The sequence below is a fragment of the Dreissena polymorpha genome, chromosome 15 (genome assembly GCF_020536995.1).
Source record: "Dreissena polymorpha isolate Duluth1 chromosome 15, UMN_Dpol_1.0, whole genome shotgun sequence".
NCBI lineage: Eukaryota > Metazoa > Mollusca > Bivalvia > Myida > Dreissenidae > Dreissena > Dreissena polymorpha.
The window spans coordinates 1,693,386-1,718,138 of record NC_068369.1 but is presented as its reverse complement, the minus strand read 5'-3'; the positions used below and the strand labels follow the sequence as shown (position 1 = coordinate 1,718,138).

At 36.7% G+C, this 24,753-nt stretch overlaps 1 protein-coding gene across 1 annotated transcript in view; it reads left to right on the top strand.

Annotated features, from left to right (window-relative positions):
- LOC127860768 (microtubule-actin cross-linking factor 1, isoforms 1/2/3/4/5-like) overlaps positions 1–24,753 on the top strand; it is a 258,995-nt gene that overhangs the window by 2,404 nt on the left and 231,838 nt on the right. Inside the window, 1 exon segment of the mRNA XM_052399044.1 lies at positions 9,429–9,645. Within this exon segment, the coding sequence (XP_052255004.1) occupies positions 9,531–9,645 (115 nt within the window). The 5' untranslated portion in view covers positions 9,429–9,530.

Below are 24,753 nucleotides of genomic sequence, written 5' to 3'. Positions count from 1 at the left end.
ACTGCTAAGATTTCCCCACCACTCGCATATATAGCAGACTAGAGTGACATTGGCATATGTTTGTAGTTATAACTCTGCCAATATGTTTGGGGAATATTTTTAAGTGTATTTATTTTTTTGCTCGGTCATTATGACTTCTATAATTTGTATTTATATAAATAATAATATAAATAATAATATTTATATATATTAAATACATATACACAGTAAAGTATGTTTCCTTTGCAAAAGTATATCTACATTAATGTTTAGAACTTGTCTTAATTATATTCCGAATTATATTATGAATGTGAACTGGGTCATGTGGAATAAAAAAACTAGGTTACTAGGTCAAATCAAAGGCAAAGGTTGTGAACACTCTAGTTGCCACATTTATTGCTTGCAAAGTCTTCGGAACTGGTTGGAACATTAAATCGCTTTATATCAGGACCTTGAAGTTTAAAACTGGATCACAAAGAGTCATAAACTAGGTCACCAGTGTTTTTTTGTACCGTTTTGGGAATTGGGCCGTGTCCCTTTGGATTGGGAAAATTCGCGTCATTTTTACTAAAATTGGGAAATGAGTGTTGTTGTTGTTTTGCTAAAATATGCTTCAAAAGAGAGGATGCAAGTGTGTCCAGTATTTTATTTTCTAATATTGAACTTATATTGATGAGAGATGAATAAAATATTGAGATCTTGTTTTTTGGAAACCTTTCGTTGGGAATTTTTGACTCCCATTTGGCAAAAATGTATACTTTTTTCCATTGGGAATGGTTCCGATTACCGGACCCTATTTTGAATGTAAAAAAAACACTTGTCACTTGCTAGAAATAAAACGAAAGCTTTTGAACACTCTTCAAGCCACAATATAGTTATTAACCAAATGAAAACTACTTGCTAAGAACAATAAAGTCCCTTGTTGTCTTAGTTGAGCGCCTAAGGTCAACTTGGGCCTTTTTGTTATATCAGGAAGCTAGTAGATACAAAATTACCTTACTTAAAAATAATACCATACATGCCATACGTCCCGGATTGTCCGGGACAGTCCCGGAAATGAAGAACTTGTCCCGCTGTCCCGGAAATCTGTCAAATGTCCCGGAATTTACAAAATCCATATATACATGTACCTTATCTTAGGCTTAACTGCACCTGGAATCTGTGTATATCTGCAGCGTCTCCATGACAATGCCTACCCGAATAGGCAGACTACGCTACGTGTCAAAATCGATCAATTAACAGGGGTCCTGTTATCATATCGATTGTCTCACGTTCGCGGTCAAACCGAAAAGGCGGCATTGTTTAATGTGGTTGTTAATTGACTTTAATCTACAACGTCATTATTTCCCGCTGTGTAAGGGCAAAGGATAGTTGTTCACACATCTGAAGTCCAACATCGCTGAGTAAAAAATTTAAAGCAGTTTATGTTCGCACGTTCAACCGACAAAGAAGTTGAGTAAAAAAGTAAGCATATAAAAACGTATTTTTTATTATATAAATGTTATAAATGAATAAAGGCGTATCAACAACTACGCGTTACACACCGGTCTTAATAACAATAACGCAGTGACGTCACCATCTATGTTTAGAACGCTTACACTGAAAACACGTGGCTTGTATCTAGTAACGGAAGTAGTAATGTTTAATTTGACGTTAATAGATCAAGTGTATTTCGGATAGGCTTTCGAACTTTTGCAATTAACGATGCGAAACAAAAAAAAACGTACCAAAAATGCATATGTCTATAAATATCGCTACATTTTATACATGTCCCGGAAAATCTGCAAAAGTCCCGGACAATTTAACTCAATGTCCCGGAAATGGTCTGAAAAATTATGGCATGTATGATAATACCCAACACAAAATTGCTACCCATTGCATCCCTACTATTACAAATCACTTCAGTCCTGGCTTTGAGCCCCACATCTGGTCAACATTTCCTTAAGCTTTGATTGTTATGCTTTTCATTGGTACACAGCAGGAGTTCAGATTGTTTGCTTGGATGGACATGGGTTCGAGACCTGCACAGTGAGCACTTTCTCTCACTGGTTTTGTGTAGTTGCATAATTATCCCCCGCCATAGGCAGGAGGATATTGTTTTGGCGTTGTCCGTCCATCTGTCCTTTCGTCCGTCCTTCCATCCGTCCAGCACTTTTGTGTCCGGAGCCATATCTTGGAAGTGCTTTGGTGGATTTCATTTAAACTTGGTATGAGTATATATATGGATAAGAGGAGGATGCATGCCAAATGGCATTGTACACCACCTGTTTATAACGGAGTTATGGCCCTTTGTATCTTTAAAAAAATGCTTTTTTAGTGTCAAATATAACACTTTTGTGTCCAGAAGCATATTGGCCGGGGATACCAATTCAATGAATTTGCTTGTAAATGTGGTTCAGAACTATGATGTCTGCATTGAAAGTCTGGTTCACTCACTGGTCGCTTACTCATGAGAAAACTGGGCTTAATGCATGTGCGTAAAGTGTTGTCCCAGATAAGCCTGTGCAGTCCGCACAGGCTAATCAGGGACGACACTTCCCCCTAAACTTGATTTTCGGGAAGGAGGGACTTCCTTGAAACTAAAAATACCATAAACGCTGATAGTGTCATCCCTGATTAGCCTGTGCGCACTGCACAGGCTAATCTGGGATGACACTTTAGGCACATGCATTAAGCCCAGTTTTCTCAGAACACGACTCATATAATGCAATTTAATGTTTTTATATAGCTTCCTGTATTAAAGTATATCTGGCTGTCATCAGATCAGAGTAAGAGGGCAAACAAAAGTCCTTAATTGAACACTTATGTTTATCAAACACTTACATATTATCTTGTCATGTCCACTTCTGAAATCTAGACACACATATGAAATCAAGAAACACATATTAGCAACTGTTTGATTCATGTTTATGAGCGCAAACAAAAAACAGTAGAGGTTTAATCCGGGGTGTATTGTTTTTGGCCTGTCTGTCATTGTATGTGTGTGTGGGTGTATTACCCAAAACTTTAACCAAAACTTTAACCTTCTATATGACTTTTGCAATATTGAACATAGCAACTTGTATTTGGCATGCGTTTGTATCTCATGAAGCTGCACATTTTGAGTTGTGAAAGGTCCAGGTCATCCTTCAAGGTCTAAGGTAAAAAAAAAAAATTCAAAGCGGCACATAAGGGGGCATTGTGCTTCTGACAAACACATCTCTTGTTCTTTAAAATATCAAGGTTAAATTATACCATGATATGGCAGTCAAAATAATGGATGGAATGATTATTCTTGTTGGACAACTTTATCTGTGAAAGGCTGGTAAACTTCAAGGACTTGTTTTTTTAGGAGGAGCTGTTATAAGATTACCTCACATGTTTTTATGCCCCTGGATCGAAAGATTGCGGGTATATTGTTTTTGGCCTGTCTGTCATTGTATGTGTCCATGTGTCCCAAAACTTTAACCTTCTTCATAACTTTTGCAATATTGAACATAGCAACTTGATATTTGGCATGCATGTGTATCTCATGGAGCTGCACATTTTGAGTGGTGAAAGGTGAAGGTTATCCTTCAAGGTCAAAGGTGAAATAAATTAATTCAAAGCGGCGCATTAGGGGGCATTGTGTTTCTGACAAACACATCTCTTGTTTTAAAAAACTGACCTCAGCCAAGGACTTTGTTTAGCCCCCTACCTAGGGCAGCGCTAAGCAACCACATCCCAACTTGCAAAAAGAAAACATTACCCTACTTAATAAAACATGAGGCCACACTTTCAAGAGGTGGGAAAAAACCTTGATGACTTTTTGTCAGAAAACACAAGTTTAGTTTATTCTTTCGATGATCATGCATTATTATCACACTGAAAAGAGTTATTTAGTGATTATGCAAATCAAAACTTGTGACTCTTGCAGCAAGTTAAATTCTGAAAAAATTGTTCGCTCATCCAGAACTTTTTCTTCAAAGTTGTTAATTTACTTAGTAATACTGATGCTTGAAATCAAATGATATATTTCAATGTGGTGCATCAATTCCATACCACTAAAGTCTTTTTTTTCAATTTCGTATATACTATGACTGAAATATTCAGATTAAAATTACTTTAATTAGATTGCAGGGTTTCAGAATTCTTAAATAGGCACATCGTCGGATACCCACGTTCGACCCATTCCGTTCCTCTCCATTTATGGACCGTGGGACATTACGAGCTCTTTTCACCGTTTTAGGGTGTGTCAAATCCAGTAATTTCATTGGATCCCTCACGGTTTGATGAGGATATTTTTTACCAATGATACAACTCGTACTAAAGAGACTTCGGGTTTGTTGTCAAAATTGCGTCGTCCATAGGAATGCAATTTCGTCGTGCATGCGTATACTTTAAAATTGGGAATTTAAACGACTATCAGAGTAATGGGCGTGATGTCTTTTTAAGCACTCGGACAGGTGGATGGAAAAGCTTGGTGTATCAAATCGCAATTATCCAGGCGAAGCATTGACACCTCCAAAGCGAAATTCTTTTTGTAAACTGCGATTTCGTTGGTCTACTGAAAGGTTACAGTTAAGGTCAAAACGGCGTGTATTGCTTATATTGTCCCACGGCTAATGCTGGAGAGTAACGGAATGAATAAGTCCTGGGTATCCGAAGATGAAATAGGCAAGGCATTAACACTTTTAATAAAGCAACATTAGAAAGATCTTTTCACAACAATTATAATGGTACCAAAAATTTAATAAGGCCTACAATTGTCTTACAGGTGTGTGCATTTGCTGGGATGAATTACTTATAAGAAAGGTTGTAACTACTGGAAATTGTTAATGATACTGAATTTGAAAATATGCTGGCGGGGTCACACTCAACTGTGACTTACAGATGACAAAGCTTGTAAACAATTCAGAAGTAACATTTTTTGTAGTTCTGTTATTACTTAAAAGGTCCATAAAGATGACAATCCGTAATTTTTATTGATCTTTAAATATTTTTTTACATATTTTATTAATAAAGGTTAACAAAAATTAATATATATATATATGCTATTGGACATTACCATAAAAAATTTGAGCAATAAAACTTGTTTTGAGCTCAAAATTCAGGGTCCTCCAAGTCAATTGTGTTTACAAACAATCAGTTTATTTACATCGCTGTTTACTCAATCATGCCGAGCGATTCCGAGCCGGTTTTCTGATTGCAAATTTTGATTGGTCAGCACAAGACATTGTGTATCACATGAGCAGGTCAAGGGTGAAGAGGCCAGACATTCAAACAAAAATATCTTACCAAACTTATGAGGATATTGTGTTGTTTGTACAACGTCATCAATATATGCGTACTTTACAAAAGAAGCCGAGGAACATCGGAGATAGCGAAAATGTACGGAAATTGCAAAGTTGTAAACTTTTTTTCTTCAAATTATAAAACGGTTATATCTTCCATAATTCTTGACAACATTGCACCTAAGCTGTGTTATTATCATTTTTTATGCAAGAGTTACTGAAATCCGGTAAAAATTAGACCAGTTTATATGCATAATAATTTGATTTGTCACCTTTTACTAGCCTTAATCTTGTTTTTGGACTCAACACATCTTTAAATTCTTTATGGACTTATCTTAACCCATTTATGCCTAGCATCTAGAAAAAAGGCCTTGGCAAACAGTGTAGACCCAGATGAGACCAGTGCTCCAGATAACATGCGTAAAGGCGTAAAAACAAATAAAATTTATTAAATAACGATTTAGATTTAAAATCTTTGCGTAAAGTTACGCCTTGAAAAAATAAAACACGAATTCGACATTTTCGAACGTGCGTAAAACTTCCAGTAGCAAATTATATATGGTAAACATTTCCCGGTTCTGACTCGTCGAGCACTCAATTAAAACTACAACTTTAAGTCAACGTCACTTTGCTGTGAGGAAGGGCCACACTTAAGAACGGTCGAAAGGCCAAACAGTCTCGATTCTGTTCTCCTGGTATTACAGGCGAGTCATTACTGTTTATTGTACCTTTTTAATTACACTTATCGTAATTTTTATACACAGTAATATACAATATACCTATTCAAAATGTCATTAAAATTAAATGTTAAATATATATTTTTGATATGACTTTAATGGCGACCAAAATGCCAGTATGACCTAAGCCGAAGTGTCAGTTACTGTTTTAAATAAAAATTCAAAATGGCCGACCGAAGCGGTGTATCGAAGCGTGGAAGGCAAAAAAAGCAAGATGAGCAAGATAGATGTGGGGTCTTTTGAGCCAGAAAAAGCTGTCCGATAATGGGAAAGCAAGAAACGGAAAAGAAAGCCAGGCTTTTCCAAGACTATAAACCAAAATGTTGGATTGTTGATGTGTCAAAAACAATGCATAAACATTATTTGGTAATATAGTGTTAAGAATTAATTTTATAAATAGGGGGTAAAATAAGAATTAATTTTCGAAATAGTGAGTAAATAAGAATTTTACCAAATTTTTATCTGGAGCTCTGTGAGACGCTGTATGATGTGGCGTCTTATCAAGGTCTGCGCTGTTTGCTTAAAGGAATTTCTGAAAGAAATATTCTAAATATAGAAATAAATATACTAGACATCCCTAATTTCGGAAATAAATTGATCCAATTTAGAAGGATGGGAGAGTCCACTAGGCATAAATGGGTGAAAGGGCTCTAAGGACTCAACTCTTATTAGACTGATAGGTTGATTTGTGTTTATAAGATGAACGTTTCCTCAGGTGTAATTTGGGCCTAATTACAAGGAAGATATTAGTTTGTTTACCAAAAAACGAAAACACAATTTTATTATTTGAGGAAAACTAATTTTATTTTGTAAATCACAACTGAAGATGAATAAATTATAACAATTACTTCCTTCTGATTTTCAATATATGCTTCCCCTTGCAGTAGGTATGACATAATAGGAAGAAATGTGTTATGATTCCTTCTGAATGAACTTGAATTGTTAATATATTTTTGGTATATTGAAAAAAAGTTATTTTATTTCCTTAGTGTACTTTATTTATATCACTATCAAAAAGGAAACATACATTAATAGGATGATGCTTTAGTTTAAATAGTTTTCACCAGTAATGATGAACAAAATGTTCCTGAAATGTAACACATGCCATGGTTGTAGCATATTTCCTTGGAAATTCCAGTCAGTAATATGCACCCAAGTATTTAAAGTGTTCATAGGGATAATAGGAAGATTGATTGAATGAGTTTGTTTTGCATTTTGTTCTGTTATGACATAAAGCCCCAGGTAGGTTTAGGTTTTATAAATCTGTTGTGGATTGTATTGCAGCCATATCAACTTCAGTAAACAAATTCTTTTGATGAATATTTGTACATAAAGTGTAAAACAGAGATAACATATAAGACTGCCCAGGTGTTAACTTAGCATAATCAGTTTTCATTTACCAGTTTTTGTGAATGGCTTGCATTATGGAAATGCTGTACTTTTTATGTATATCAACTCAAAGAATGGCGAAGTCAAGGCTTTTGAAACGCATGGGGATATTGTGGTTATCTCTGCCGTCCGTCTGCCCGTACTGGCCACTATCTCCTACACTATAAGCACTAGAACCTTGAAACTTACACACATGGTAGCTATGAGCATACGTGCGACTCTGCACTATTTGGAATTTTGATCTGACCCCTGGGTTAAAAGTTATGGGGGTTGGGGCGGGGCCGGGTCAGAGATTTTCCCTCATTTTTTTAGGTTATTTTACTATAATTTCTTCATTTCTACACCGATTGTATTCAAATTGATACCGAACCTCTCTTATGACAATACGGTCAATCTCAACTATGCATGGCCCCATTACCAACCCTGGGGCGCCCCGCCCACATAGGCCACGCCCACCCAAAATTGCAGTTTTACTATAATTTCTTCATTTCTACACCGATTCACTTCAAATTGATACTGAACCTTTCTTATGACAATACGGTCAATCTCAGCTATGCATGGCCCCATTACCAACCCTTGGGCGCCCCGCCCACATAGGCCATGCCCACCCAAAATTGCCTTTTACTATAATTTCTTCATTTCTACACCGATTCACTTCAAATTGATACTGAACCTCTCTTATGACAATACAGTTAATCTCAACTATGCATGGCCCCATTACCAACCCTGGGGTGCCCCGCCCACATAGGCCACGCCCACCCAAAATTGCCTTTTACTATAATTTCTTAATTTCTACACCAATTCACTCCTAATTGATACATAACTTCTCTTATGACAATGCGGTCAATCTCAACTATGCATGGCCCGATTACCAACCCTGGGGCGCCCCTGAGTCATTCGGTCAAACATGCGTCGTGGGGATACGCGTCGGCCTCTGCCGCGCCATTTCTAGTTAATTTTCTTTCCCTATTGATTCATCCATTATAATTGTTTATACATCAGTCCCAATAAGTATGGGCTTTTCATTTGCGTTTTCACTTATGTCTAATTTCAGAATTTAGGTGTTAGCCATTTAAGCCTTTTTATGTCCCCCAGTATATAATGGGGAACATATTGTTTTTGCCCTGTCTGTTTGTTGGTTTGTTGCTTTTTTACAGTGGTTTGCGTCAAACTAAAAAATTGGCCATAACTCTTGCAATATTGAAGATAGCAACTTGATATTTGGCATGCATGTGTATCTCATGAAGCTGCACATTTTGAGTGGTGAAAGGTGAAGGTCATCCTTCAAGGTCAAATGTGAAGGTCAAAGGTCAAATTTTGCAATATTGAAGACAGCAACTTGATATTTGGCATGCATGTGTATCTCATGGAGCTGCACATTTTGAGTGGTGAAAGGTCAAGGTCAAATTTCAAGGTCAAAGGTCAAATATATTGGGGGGACATAAAAAAGTGTTTCTCAAACACATATTGTTTTTAAATACACAAAGAACCACTCATTTATTATTAGCCCTTTTCACTGACAGAAGTACTGCATCTTACCCTTGTGACTGTTGGTCTATTTATGTATATCATCCATTTTCGCGTCATGGTCTTACAAATCATTGAGAGCAATATAATTTTCTGAACACTGGATCACCTTCATATCATCAAGAGTTCCTCAGTTATGGTTATTGTTGTATCTTTTAGAATCTATTAAATGCCAATTGTTTGAAATATACATATGCATTTGACATGCGTAATGAAATGATCTGTGCATGATTGACTGACAATCCCAAGGTTATTCATTAGTAACCATAAGAGGGAAGTTCATCTATAATATCTTGGTTATCAGCAAATGTTTGCTGTGCCTGAAGTACATGTGTCAAGCTGATTCATGTGTCCAAAGTGAAAAATTCAACCTTGAACACAAAGTCCTTGGTATTTTAGCTCAACATTGAACAAAAAACTCCATGGTATATTTAGCTCAACCTTGAAAACACAAATCAATGGTACATTCAGCTCAACTGTGAACACCAAACTCTATGGTATCTTTTGCCCATCGGAAGATTTACTAGACATTTTTCACTTTCAGGCAGCAACAGTGACAGAACCCCAAAGAAACTGCACCATTAACAACAGACATTAATGGTCAAGGTCAAGGATTGGCAGATAACATCGAGGTCAAGCAGCAGCAATGTCGCACAACCCAGACTACTACTTCAAGGAATATGGGCTCCCTGCCATGCCGGATCTCTCCATCAACATGCTACAGCTTGATCCTGCAGATAGGGCCGTCCACAGAATAGCTGGTAGGTTGCAATGGCATGTTAGGAAGGTAAATTGATTTGCATCTGTCTTTCCATCATTAGATTTTCAATTGGACTGTCCTTTGACGGTATTGTTATGCACAATAAATGGAGAATGATTTTAAGCTCACCTGAGCACAATGTGCTCATGGTGAGCTTTTGTGATCGCCTTTTGTCCGTCGTCCCTTGTGCGTAGTGCGTTGTGCGGCGTCAACATTTGCCTTGTTATTACCTTGGAGGCCACATTTATTGTCCAATCTTCATGACATTTGGTTAGAAGATTTAGGTCTCAATGATATCTTGGATGAATTTGAAAATGGTTACGTTTGCTTGAAAAACATGGCTGCCAAGGGGCGGGGCATTTTTTAGCTCACCTGAGCACATTGTGCAATGTGCTCATGGTGAGCTTTTGTGATAGCCTTTTGTCCGTCTTGCGTCGTCCGTCGTGCGACAACATTTGCCTTGTTAACACTTTAAAGACCACATTTATTGTCCAATCTTCATGAAATTTGGTCAGAAGATTGGTCGCAATAATATCTTGGATGAGTTTGAAAATAGTTCCGTTTGCTTGAAAAACATGGCTGCCAAAGGGCAGGGCATTTTCCTTATATGGCTATATATGGCTGTAGTAAAATCTCGTTAACACTCCAGAGGCCACATTTATTGTCCGATCTTCATGAAACTTGGTCAGAAGATTCATATCAATGATATTTTGAACGAGTTAAAAAATGATGCCCGTTGATTGAAAAACATGGCCGCCAAGGGGGCGTGGCATTTTTCCTTATACAGTGAACCCGCATTTATACGGAATTCGATATCTGGACAAAAGTCAAGGGGAACGGATTTATGATGCAGTATTTTACCCCGATAAGTATGGAATCTCGTGTTCCGGATCCAGACATAGATTTTGCGACACCGATCTGTGTATTTAGCTGTAGTTATGTCCCGTAATCTGGATGCTTCCCAACATGGTGGCTTAATCGCCCATCTGCCGCATAAACAAAAGCACAATCACCGAGGCGTGAAGTATTGTTGTTTTAGGCTTAATGGTCAACCCGTCGTTAAAACAAAAGTGCGATCACTGAGGCGTGAAATATTATTGTGTTTAGGCGTGATAGCTAATGGGCGTGACTAAACATGATTCGACTTCAAACGTAAAATCACTGAGGTGTGAAATATTATTGTGTTTAGGCGTGATAGCTAATGGGCGTGACTAAACATGATTCGACTTCAAACGTAAATTGATGTCAGTATTACACAATGCATCTTAAATGACACACTTGTTAGATGTTTGATTTTCTTTAATGTCTTTAATGAGCTGAACACGCGACCAATTTAGACACTGATTATAATCCGACCGTCAATACACAACTGTTAAACACTTAAAATGACACACTTATTAAAAAATTTAACAATTTGCTTTCACAGTTTTGCATGTTTACCAAAATAAAAAGATGATGTTTTGAGTTGAAAAATCATTCCAACTTATCCTGCCATACTGCCCACGCCATTCAATATTTTGCTGAAGCCTGCAAGCAAGCGTCGTCAGTATTACACGAGATACACACAGCCCTCATGCAAAGTGTATACAGCAACGAAATATCGATTCAATACTTAGTGATCAACGCTTACTGTGTGATTGTAAAATTCACAAAGCTTTACGTCATGTGTGTACATGAACTAAAATTCTGTTACGCGTTTTTGCATTAACATTGTTTAACAATATTTATGCCCCCCTACGAAGAAGAGGGGGTATATTGCTTTGCACATGTCTGTCGGTCGGTCTGTCGGTCCGTCCACCAGGTGGTTTCCGGATGATAACTCAAGAACATTAGGGCCTAGGATCATGAAACTTCATAGGTACATTGATCATGACTCGCAGATGACCCCTTTTGATTTTGAGGTCACTAGGTCAAAGGTCAAGGTCACAGTGACCCGAAATAGTAAAATGGTTTCCGGATGATAACTCAAGAACGCTTAGACCTAGGATCATGAAACTTGATAGGTAGATTGATCATGACTCGCAGATGACCTTATTGATTTTCAGGTCACTAGGTCAAAGGTCAAGGTCACAGTAACCCGAAATAGTAAAATGGTTTCCGGATGAATACTCAAGAACGCTTATGCCTAGGATCATGAAACTTCATAGGTAGATTAATAATAGCTGGCAGATGACCCCTATTGATTTTCAGGTCACTAGGTCAAAGGTCAAGGTCACGGTGACCCGAAATAGTAAAATGGTTTCCGGATGATAACTCAAGAACGCTTATGCCTAGGATCATGAAACTTGATAGGTAGATTGATAATAGCTGGCAGATGACCCCTATTGATTTTCAGGTCACTAGGTCAAAGGTCAAGGTCACGGTGACCCGAAATAGTAAAATGGTTTCCGGATGATAACTCAAGAACGCTTATGCCTAGGATCATGAAACTTGATAGGTAGATTGATCATAACTCGCAGTTGACCCCTATTGATTTTCAGGTCACTATATCAAAGGTCAAGGTCACAGTGACCTGAAATAGTTAAATGGTTTCTGGATGATAACTCAAGAGCGCTAATGGCTACGATCATGAAACTTCAAAGGTACATTGATCATGACTCCCAGATGACCCTTATTGATTTTGAGGTCACTAGGTCAATGGTCAAGGTCATGGTGACCCGAAATAGTAAAATGGTTTCCGGATGATAACTCAAGAACGCTTATGCCTAGGATCATGAAACTTCATAGGTACATTGATCATGACTCGCAGATGACCACTATGGATTATGAGGTCACTAGGTCAAAGGTCAAGTTCACGGTGACCCGAAATAGTCAAATGGTTTCCGGATGATAACTGAAGAACGCTTATTCCTAGGATCATGAAACTTGATAGGTGGATTGATCATGACTCACAGATGACCTCTATTGATTTTCAGGTCACTAGGTCAAAGGTCAAGGTCAAGGTGACCCGAAATAGTAAAATGGTTTCCCGATAATAACTCAAGAACGCTTATGGCTAGGATCATGAAGCTTAATATGTACATTGATCATGACTGGCAGATGACCCCTATTGATTTTCAGGTCACCAGGTCAAAGGTCAAGGTCTCAGTGACAAAAAACATATTCACACAATGGCTGTCACTACAACGGAGAGCCCATATGGATGCATGCATGTTTTACAAACAGCCCTTGTTGATTTTATTTTAAACTAAATAAATGTCTGTGTTTCAAGAAAATATCATTCTTGATGCAAAATAAGTGTGTAAATGTACATAAACATAAGGATTATGTCATAAGGTAAATATTTGAATCTTGAAACGGCACTGGTTGGATAATCCGGAAGATTCGTTAATCTGGAATTTTCTGCCGTAACAGACGTGTCCGGATAAACGTGGGTTCTCTGTATAGCTATTGTAAACCTTGTTAACACTCTAGAAGCCACATTTATTGTCCGATCGTCATGAAACTTGGTCAGAAAATTTGTCCCAATGATATCTTGGACAAGTTCAAAATTGGTTCCAGTTGCTTGAAAAACATGGCCACCAGGGGGGGGGGGCTTTTTTCCTTATATGGCTTCACGAATCTTCATGAAACTTTGTCAGAATATTTATTTAAATGATATCTTGGATGTGTATGAAAATGGTTCTGGTCTGTTGAAAAACGTGGCTGCATGGGTGCTCACTAGTCATTAAAGTTGGTTAGAACATTAAATTTTGTTCAAATGACATCTTGTGCTGCACAGAACAGGTCAGTTCCTTTGAATCTCAGATGAGCGACTTTATGCCTTTCAGGCCCTCTTGTTTTCTGAAATCTTTATGCGCCCTTCATAGAAGTATAGGTTTTGCACCTTTCCGTCGGTTGGTTTTTGGAAGGTTGGATGGTCTTTAGATTGTTACACTGTAGACCATGTTGTTGTCCATGATATATGGAGAACTCTTTGTCCTACGATAATTGAAAATTGATCTGCTGGATATACATAGGAGGAAATGAAAACATCTATTGATTTTGAGGTAAATGCTGCAAAGATTCAAGTTTACAAGGGCTTGTAACATAAAATTTATTTCCATTTTATAACTTGATAAAACTTTGGCCTACAACAACCAATTTGGTGTGCAGTTAATTTGTCAAGATGCCTATCAAGTTTTAGGTCAACAGGGCAAAGGTTAAGGTCACAGGAGGTTATACAATTAAAACTGTTTTAGTCTAGTTAGACTCTTTTTATTCATATGATACCTAGAGAATACTGTAATTTATGTTATCCAAGTTAATATGCTGGAAAACAATTGTGTCAGACTAAACATCCTAGAGAACTTTAATATAAACAGGAATGTATTTTAAAATCAACTAAAGGTACACACATTGTTCTCAATTTTGCTGTAGAAAATAAGTATCTGAAAAAAAAACTCCCTTGAGGAATTTATGTTTCTTGCAGTTTTATTAGCTCATCTATTTTTTGAAAAAAAAAAAAGAGCTATTGTCATCACCTTGGAGTCGGCGTTTGCCTCAGCGTCGGCGTTGGCGTCCGGTTAAGTTTTGTGTTTAGGTCTACTTTTCTCATAAAGTATCAAAGCTATTGCATTCAAACTTGGTACACTTACTTACTATCATGAGGGGACCTGGGCAGGCAAACTAAGATAACTCTGGCGTGCATTTTGACAGAATTATGTGCCCTTTTTATACTTCCCCCCCCCCCCAAAAAAAAAGATTTATTTTTATTCTTTTATTTTTTAAAGACCGACCAACTATCCCACCCAAGATCCCCCCCCCAAAAAAAAACCCCATAAATTATTGTTATTTTGTTTTTGCATTTTTATGTCCCCCACTATAGTAGTGGGGGACATATTGTTTTTGCCCTGTCTGTCTGTTGGTCTGTTGGTCTGTCTGTTTGCGCCAACTTTAACATTTTGCAATTACTCTTGCTATATTGAAGATAGCAACTTCATATTTGGCATGCATGTGTATCTCATGGAGCTGCACATTTTGAGTGGTGAAAGGTCAAGGTCAAGGTCATCCTTCAAGGTCAGAGGTCAAATATATGTGGCCAAAATCACTCATTTTATGAATACTTTTTTAATATTGAAGATAGCAACTTAATATTTGGCATGCATGTGTATCTCATGGAGCTGCACATTTTGAGTGGTGAAAGGTCAAGGTCAAGGTCATCCTTCAAGGTCAGAGGTCAAATATATGTGGCCCAAATCGCTTATTTTATGAATACTTTTGCAATATTGAAGATAGCAACTTGATATTTGGCATGCACGTGCATCTCATGGAGCTGCACATTTTGAGTGGTGAAAGGTCAAGGTCAAGGTCATCCTTCAAGGTCAGAGGGCAAATATATGTGGCCCAAATCGCTTATTTTATGAATACTTTTGCAATATTGAAGATAGCAACTTGATATTTGGCATGCATGTGTATCTCATGGAGCTGCACATTTTGAGTGGTGAAAGGTCAAGGTCAAGGTCATCCTTCACAAGGTCAAGGTCATCCTACAAGGTCAAACATCATATAGGGGGACATTGTGTTTCACAAACACATCTTGTTATTTCTTATTTTTGGAAGATAATGTTATAAATAACCACACCCCCACACTATACACCACAATCCACCCCACCCATCCATCTTTTTTGATTGAAGTATTGAGATAGTTCCCTTCACCTTTAAAAAGAAAAATAGATGAGCGGTCTGCACCCGCAAGGCGGTGCTCTTGTTTGAATTAGACACAATTGTTCCTTGCCTCATTTTACAGTCTCACAGTTATAAATGTTATGGAAGAAGTAGCAGTGTTATGGAAAATAGATAGTCTTGAAGTAAACTTGTATAAAAGGGCCATTAAGAAGTTTCTCTTTTTTATCTAATTAGTAAAAGTTTGGAGGTTATTTGCCACATAATGTCCTCTATTAAGCATGCAAAATGTTCATTGTGCTGTCACCAGTTGTTCTACTTGCCTTTGTTAGATAATGAAATTCTTGTTTATAACTGTAGGCTTTCAGTGATTTAGTTTGAACAATCCTCTAATAAATGTTTGCATGTCAAGGGCATGTACTTTCACAATCAGTTATCAGAGATTGTATGTTTGCGTTTGTTGATCATGTGCTCAGTCCACTTTTGCATATTGCACTTTGCACTTTTCTGAATTGATTAAAGTACTAATTCTAGCATTTTAAGCTACTTTTAAAAGTAGAAAGGTTCATGTGCAATAGTTCTCAATGCTCATGAAAAAGGAAAATCTTCAGATAATCTTTCCAAACAATATGATACATGTTTTATAGTGTAAAAACAGTAAATATATGGTGAAGATTTTTGTTGTTGGAACAGCACCCTGTACCAAAACCATTTAAAATACATAATGGTTGAAATGGTGTTCAGATCTTAATGCATAGTCTACAACAAAATCAAGAACATTATAATATATAATAATACACCACAAAAAATAATGGTTTACGTTAGTATTCCTGAATGTAATTCACAATTTTGAGGGTGCATGTGCACTAATATGATTGCTTAAGGTCAAGGCTGCTTTCTAGCTTGGGCTGATCAATGTTCATCCGGACTTGCTGAGTTTCTAAGATACATGTAGGTAATGATTAGGTTTATAATACAATATCAATATATGTGCATAACTATAGCCAAGTTTACCTTTGATCTATCATCACTATGTCATAAGCCATTCTTTTACACTTATTGGAGTATGTTGCTACAAATAGTTCATTGGCTTGATTACCTGGCATTCATACACATGGTGGGATAAAAGTTAAGCCCATGATAAATTTTTTATAAAAACGGTCTGGTGGCATTCTCACTAGGGACCCAAGCCTGCATTTTTACCACTTCACATTTGTCCCCACTATAGAAGGCATCAAGGCATGGAGGGTCAATTCAATACTTAATTCTCTGGATCATACCAAGACACAAAGTACTGATACTTCAGTTGATTCAAGAATGTCCATATAAACCCAATGATTTTGATGTGGCCCTGGTATTAACAAAGTTTAAAGTTACTCCTGGCTTTGCTGCACTGCCTAATTCAATGACTGGGACATTGCTAGAGTCTGGCTGCTGTTATCGGCATCTTGTACATAGCTGGACAGCTACTTGGTGTGGTTGGTTTAAGTTTCAACTAATCCTAGGGGATCAATAAAAGTCATTCTGTATCACTGTTCTTTTTTTATTGCAGTCTGTTTAGGATACTGCATACTGATTATTGAAAGTAGAAGACAGTTATTTTGTACAGTTGACTTGCATGCGGGAGAGAATTAGTTAGGGACATAATTATCAGTTGCGCATTTGTAGCATGAGTACAATGTCAGATTGGGCTTTGAGTTGTGTAATGATAAATGTGAAGATTTGCAATCTACACACAAAAACTCTCTTGACCTTCGTCTGTCTAAATGATTGTGAAAGATTGTTAATGGCTGACTTTATGAAGTTTATTAAGACAATCTTATTTAGCTCACTTCTGTGATCACCCTAAGTCAGGCTTCTTTTTTGTTGCAGTGTGTGTCATCAAGGTTTAGCTCAGACCAGTCTAGAGGCCATATTTTTACCCAATATTGATTAAACTTGGTCATAATATTTTATAGACAATATCAAGGACGTGTTTAAATCTAAAACAAGTGCATCCAGGTCACCAGGTCAAATCTTAGAAAAACCTTGTTATCTCTCAAGAGGCATGACTCAATCTTGATTAAATTTTATCAGAATGTTTATCTGGATAATACCAATCCCAGAGTGACTCTGGATCATGTGTGTTAAAAAACAAGGTCATATCTTAAAAAGACCTTGGTACCTCTCTAGAGGCAACATTTATGACTCAATCTTGATTAAACTTGGTGAGAGTGTTCATAAAAAAAATATCTAGGCCAAGTTTGAAAATTTGTCACATGTGTAAAATAACTAGGTCACAAGGTCAGACCTAAACAAGGCTATTGTCAAGCAATATTGTCCCCTACCGGCTCCACCATTGTCAGAAATTCCACCATTTTCAGATTATTATTTTTTGGTTGCCATAGCAACCACAATTTTTGACGTAGGAACGAAATGAAATGACGTGCATAATTCCATATTGCAATCTATCCATGTTGCAAGTTTCATGAAAAAATATTAAGAACGTTTAAAGTTATCGCAGGATCCAGAAAACCACCATTTTCAGCAGTATTTCTAGTCTATTTGTTGCCTTAGCAACCAGAATTTTTGACGTAGGAACAAAATGAAATGAGGTGCATAATGTCCATATTGCCATCTAACTATGTTTCAATTTCATGAAAAAATATTAAGAACTTTGAAAGTTATCGCAGGATCCAGAAAAGTGTGACTGACTGACGGACAGACTGACAGACGGAGTGCAAACCATAAGTCCCCTCCGGTGAAACCGGTAGGGGACAAAACAAAAAGGCTCTTTAGAGGCCAAATTTATTACTCAATCTTGATGAAGCTTGGTGAGAATGTTGATCTAGACAATCTCTAGACCAAGCTTGAATCTTGTGTTTTGTAACAATGTCCATACCTGCAAGGTCAAGGTCACAAGTAGAAGTCAAAAGTCAAATATGACCATAAAACAGCTTCAGAATTCTTGTGTAACTTGGCACATAATTATGTAATTTATCATAAGACATCAATTCACTTGTCTCCCTGCCTCAGGTCAATGTCACACTTCAGAAAACAATTTTGGCCATGGTACAGCTTTTTTTTATGCCCCCGGATCGCTTGATCGAGGGCATAATTGCTTTTGGCCTGTCTGTCTGTCATTCATTGTGTGTCCCAAAACTTTAACCTTGGTTAAAGTTTTACAATAACTTTTGCATTATTGAAGATAGCAACTTGATATATGGCATGCATGTGTATCTCATAGAGCTGCACATTTTGTGTGGTGAAAGGTCAAGGTCAAGGTCATCCTTCAAGGTCAAAGCTAAAATATATGGCTTCAAAGCGGCACAATAGGGGGCATTGTGTTTCTGACAAACACATCTCTTGTTCCTCATGCATTTCCTGTGTAAAGCCTTTTTCTCTACCTCACAGGTCAGGGTCAAATTTTGAGGTCAAAGGCAGGGCCCTTGCTACACTTTGGGGAATTGGGGCTGGGTCCTTAGAGGGGGGAATTTGGCATCGTTTTGGGCAAAAAGGGGAATTTTAGATGATCTTTTCACCAACTATTCAACACTTAAAATTGCTATATTTTAAGGTAATGTAAATAAATATACATTTAATCAAACGTTAGTAGCAAGATACCAGCTGACAACATAGGTATAAAATAAAAATAAAAAAAATTTGGAGGGGGGAATGTTTAGCTGAAATAGGGGGAAAAGTATACTTTTTCATTGGGGAAGCCCCTGATATTCGGCTGTAAAAAGTGCAAATCGAGGGCCCTTAAAGGTCCAATTTTGCTATAAAGCAGTTTGTCCAGGCTGTTGAATTTTCATTCATCATTAAATTGTAAGACTACCTCTAAGGAACTGAGTTTGGTCAGTATCACCTGTATTATTAAAGGTCAAGGTAACACTTACAGGTCAAATGTCAAATTTGGCAATGAACAGCTTGTACTTGGCATAAGCAGAATCCTGAGACTAAAGTGATATGTGGAGGCATAGGTGGAAAATATAACTAAAAACGGCGCGTCAGAGGCCGACACGTATCCCCACGCCGCATGTTTGACCCAGGGGGAACCCCAGGGTTAATAATGGGGCCATGCATACTTGAGATTGACCTTATTGTCATAAGAGATGTTCAGTATCAATTGGAGGTGAATCGGTGTAGTAATGAAGAAGTTAATGTAAAATAACATAAAACAAGAGATGTGTTTGTCACAAATACAATGCCCCCTCCTGCGCCACTTTGATTTATTCATAAAAAAAATTATCATTTGGCAGGTTCATTACTTACCTCCCTTTAAAGCTTATTACTTCATTGGATTTTATTTTTTACCTTTGACCTTGAAGGATGACCTTGACCTTTCACCACTCAAAATGTGCAGCTCAATGAGATACACATGCATGCCAAATATCTAGTTGCTATCTTCAATATTGCAAAAGTTGTGGCCAATGCACCATACCGGGGGGTGGGGGGATAAAATATCTGACCCAGCCTCTACACCAACCCCCATAACTTTTGACCCAGGGGTCAGATCAAAATTCCAAATAGTGCAGGGTCACACATTTGCTTATAGCTACCATGTGTGTAAGTTTCAAGGTTCTTATGCTTATAGTGTAGGAGGAGTAGTGGCCAGGACGGCGGACGGACAGACAACGGAGATAACCACAATTTTGAAAAGCGTGGGGATAATCAGGGATAACATTTGAATTGCCCTAAAATGTTACCTGGATCTCTGAGCAAACTGGAATCATTTCGCTGGAATACATCCAAAGTCATCAACAACATCCACATTAATAAGTGACGTAGTAAGACTTTCGTGAAGAGTCTTTGTTTCTCATACATGCAAGTTCTTAGTACTTAGCAATTGATTGTGCACTATAAGAGCATTTATATCCACTTCCACTAATGTTGCACTCTTTCAAACACACTTAACTGAAAGACAGCTATAAGTCACCTTTAGGTAAAGGCTTCACTAGTAAATTTGAGTCAACAGATGTTATGAGTAAACTGTTGTCAATTTTTGAAGGCTTTAAACCAAACGCCAAATTCAAACGATCTTGCAAATTATCTTCAAACAAATGTATTTGCTAATCAACACCAGTTTTAATTATTTAATCCTTTCCCACTCAGAAGCAAAGTAAAAATGGCTATGTGCAAACAGCATAAAACCAGAACAGCCTGTGAGTAACTCGAAGTCTGTTCAGGTTTTATGCTATTTGCTGCTCATTAGTATCTAAGGGTTGGAAATCCAGCCATAAAAACTTGAATGTAGTAAGGAATTTGCCCTATAAAGGTGACAAATCCAATTATTATGCATATGAACTGGTCTAGTTTTTACCGGATTTCAGTTACTCTTGCATAAAAATTGCTAATAACACAGCTTAGGTACAACGTTGTCAAGAATAATGGAAGATTTACGCGTTTCATAATTGGTGGAAATGTTTACATCTTTGCAACTAACTTGGTGTGTATCCTTAAAGCTGTGATGTATGCTAAATGCAATTGTAATTCTATTTTAAACAACTTTTTACCAGCAAAAAGTAACATATTAGATCACTAAAAACGTTTTAACCATTTGGAAAAGACCTTCTTTATGAGTGATAGCGGAAAACGTTGAAAAGTAACGATATATTTTTGGTGACCTGAGTCACTTTCACTTTCCCAAGTAAACAGCGTAAATAAACTGATTGTTTGTAAACACAATTGACTTGGAGGACACCGTATTTTGAGCTCAAAACAAGTTCAACTTCTGTTGCATTGCTCATTTTTTTATGGTAATGTCCAATAACATATATATATTGTTTTTTTGATAACCTCTACAAATAAAATATGAAAACAATATTTAAAAATTGGTAAACAATTACGGATCGTCACCTTTATAGGGCCTTTAAAGGACTACACATGGGTGAAAATACGTATCTAAGTCGTAAGTACTGATACCACTAAACAAAGAGAATGCAGATGTACCTATAAGGGCATCCTAGGCCTGTCGGCATTTCACCAGCTATAATTAGATTTAAGTTGAAGAATAAAGAATATCTTCTTTAGTTTAACCCATTTATGCCTAGTGGACTCTTCCATCCTTCTAAATTGGATCAATTTATTTCCAAAATTAGGAATGTCTAGTATATTTATTTCTAAATTTAGAATATTTCTGACAGAAATTCCTTTAAGCAAAAAAAAAGCGCAGACCCTGATGAGACACCACATCATGCGGCGTCTCATCTGGGTCTACACTGTTTTTCAATGCCTTTTTTCTAGACGCTAGGCATAAATGGGTTAAACCTTTTATTTTCTTCGTTGGAATGAAAGCACGAGTCTTTACAAGCAAGAGAGCTTTAAGTCCATTTAAGTCAAAGATCTTGTACAAGTTAATTTAATTCAAAAGGCTCTATAAGTCAATTTCAGTCAAAAAAACTTGACAATTCATTCAAACTCAAGACTAACAGCTAATTTCAGTGAAAAGCTTTTACTAGACATTTTCTAAAGGTGTTACCAGTTGGCATACATGCCATAATTTTTTAGGTCCAAAGCGGGACATTCCATAAAAAATTGTCGGGACATTTGACCAAAAAGCGGGACACCTAAAACGATTTATCATTCCACCTTTACTGTAGTCAGTATAGTACTAACAAATACTAATCTAAAACATAACAATAACAGTTTTATAAAATAATACAATAGCAAACAACGAAGATAATATTCAACGAAGATAATATTCATCTTTTTATAGTACAAAATCTAGAACATTACGATAACAATACTCATTATATTAAATTCAATGGCAAACATTAACGCAGGGGAGGCTATCCCGTACACTGAAAGTACGGGTTAAAGTAAACTATCTACCGAACAGTTACATCAGTTACACACAGAATGCGCGGCCGTACACATTTCCGAGGTAGGTTTTTGGTGGAAGCAAACCGTCTTTGTGGTTATTTTAACTGTCAACAACGCCTCAACCGTTTTTACACCAACAAAAACAAAAGGACAAATTAAAGAAGTCTATGGATGCTTTACTCGAATTATTTTTCTCTACTGTTAATAATCATATTTTGTTTTCTTCTTATATACACATATTAAACTGAATTGTGAATTGTCAGGCGCTGTATTGGGGTAGTGTCAAACTGTCATGAATAACAACACGTTGTTTTTATTACAATAACACAAGACAAGATGGGTACCACTTTTACTGTTTGTTGCGATGTTTTTTTAAGCATGTATCCATGCGCAGTTTGTTACTTGTCAATTGTCGCGGCTTAATTGGAGTAGGGTCAAACTGTCATACATAGCACCTCGTGGTTTTTAGCTTAATTGGAGTAGGGTCAAACTGTCATACATAGCACCTCGTTGTTTTTATTACAATTACACCCAATTACACTAGACAGGATTGGTATCACTTATTGGACTGTTTGTTGCGATTTTGGTATATTGCACATTCGGATTATCCCGCTATTTATGAACTAAACATTGAATGTAAAAGACTCATTAATGACGTAGAGTTAATTTTACAAAACGTTTCAAACAAATACAAAAATAAACACATTTTAAACATTTATTTCATTATAATACAACTATCGATAGCAATAAGCGACCACTATCTTGAAGACCACCATGGTGTGAATGCCTGATGAAATCAATTATTAGCCGATAAATCGCTGATAAGGTGTCATAAACAACACTGGTACACACGATAAGTAGAATCGGATTGTTAATTGGGGGCAATAAAGGGATTAGCGGGGGTAAGTGTTAGCGAAACAGAGCTTGAATAGCGAATTTTATTGGGAATCTATAGACCTTACATCATTTTTTACGAATGTCGGGACAAATCGTCGCATATCGGGACGGCGGGACAAAGGGCCCAAAAGCGGGACTGTCCCGCCGAGATCGGGACGTATGCCAGTTGGAAAAGCAATGTCAATTCAACAAGCTAAAATCCCAGGTGCTGAAAATAACTAACATGAAAGCTGTAAAGAATATCTGTCTTAGACCTGCCAATTGCATACAGTCAATAATTTAACATCTAAAATGGTGAAACTATTTAACTACAGTAAAAAATGCAAACCAGTGAAATAGATATCTTAAAGTAACTAGTCGATTAGAACTGTAACCATTCAATTTAAACTGAAACCAATCTACTAGAACTAGAAATCAGTAAACTTGAATTCTTACCAGTCAACTGAACTTAACTAGTCAACAGGAACTCTTACTAATCAACAGGAACTCTTACAAGTCAACTGAAAATCTAACCAGTCAACATAAACTTACTGTACACCAATGAACATCTTACCTTTCAACTTCCACTGTTCAAAAACTTATTTTGTTAATGCAGTCTACATTCCTGCTCCAGTAGGAAAAAAGGATATAAGGTATGTAATGGTTCCTCTATATCTTTTGCAACATGCAAATATTTTATCTAGGTACATACTATCAATGTGTGACTTGAAAATCAAGGCTTTGTTAACCAGTTTTACAAAAGTGCTTCATATTTTGTTTGTACATGTACCTATAAATACATGTTTAGTTCTCCTAAATAAAATACCAATAATGTCCTTTTGTTGGGAGGTGAGGAACATTTTTATCTTGCAGTTTATTATAAACTGCATGGAGACTTAAGTATTCACCCATGGTGATTTAATTGTCACACCCAAATTTTCTTGGATTTTAAGGGGACCTTTAATAGTGAATAACATTCACATTTTTGAAAAATGCTAGCCATTCAGATATAGAAGTTGGCATCAAATCAATGGTTTTGGAATAAATGTGATTCATAGGTTTATAAAGGCCTATTTGAAACGTTCTTGCTATCGTGCAATAATATCAACATTCTAAATGACAATTTCCCATTTTTGTAAGGTCTTAAAGTAGGAGGATCAGAGCAACAGCATTGGCTTTACTTCTGAATATACTTAATATATTAATTTCATACATATTTTTGTATTTATGAAAAAAAAAAACTTTTTAAGTATGATTTTCAGTCTGTTTGCACATGGTGATACCATTTCACTGCATCTTTGGTTAGATATTAGAAAATTCTGAAAATTTTCAGTTTTTCAGTTATAAACATTTGATATCGCAAACTCTTATCATTTCAAAACTAGTTTTGCAGGTTATTTACACTTACACAGTTTACACAGAGGGTTAGAAAACAACCATGACAGTGACAAATTTGAGAAAACCATATACATTTGTGTTACACGTAATAAAGTCAATCACTAACTGCTTGATTAATGTATTACATCCTGGGTTTAGTGTTGCAATAAATATTAAGTGAAATAACATTTGGATTTGGTTTCATCACAAATATCTTAACATTATATTCAGTTTTACCTTTGAAGCATACTCTGCTCCTTTATTAACCCTTTCCCACTCAGAAGCAAAGTGAAATGGCTATGTCTAAACAGCATAAAACCAGAACAGACTGCGAGTAACTCACAGTCTGTTCAGGTTTTATGCTGTTTGCTGCTCATCAGTATCTTAGGGTTGGAAATGAAGCCTTTCAAACTTGAACATATAAAGAAAAGGCTTAAATTTAATTTGA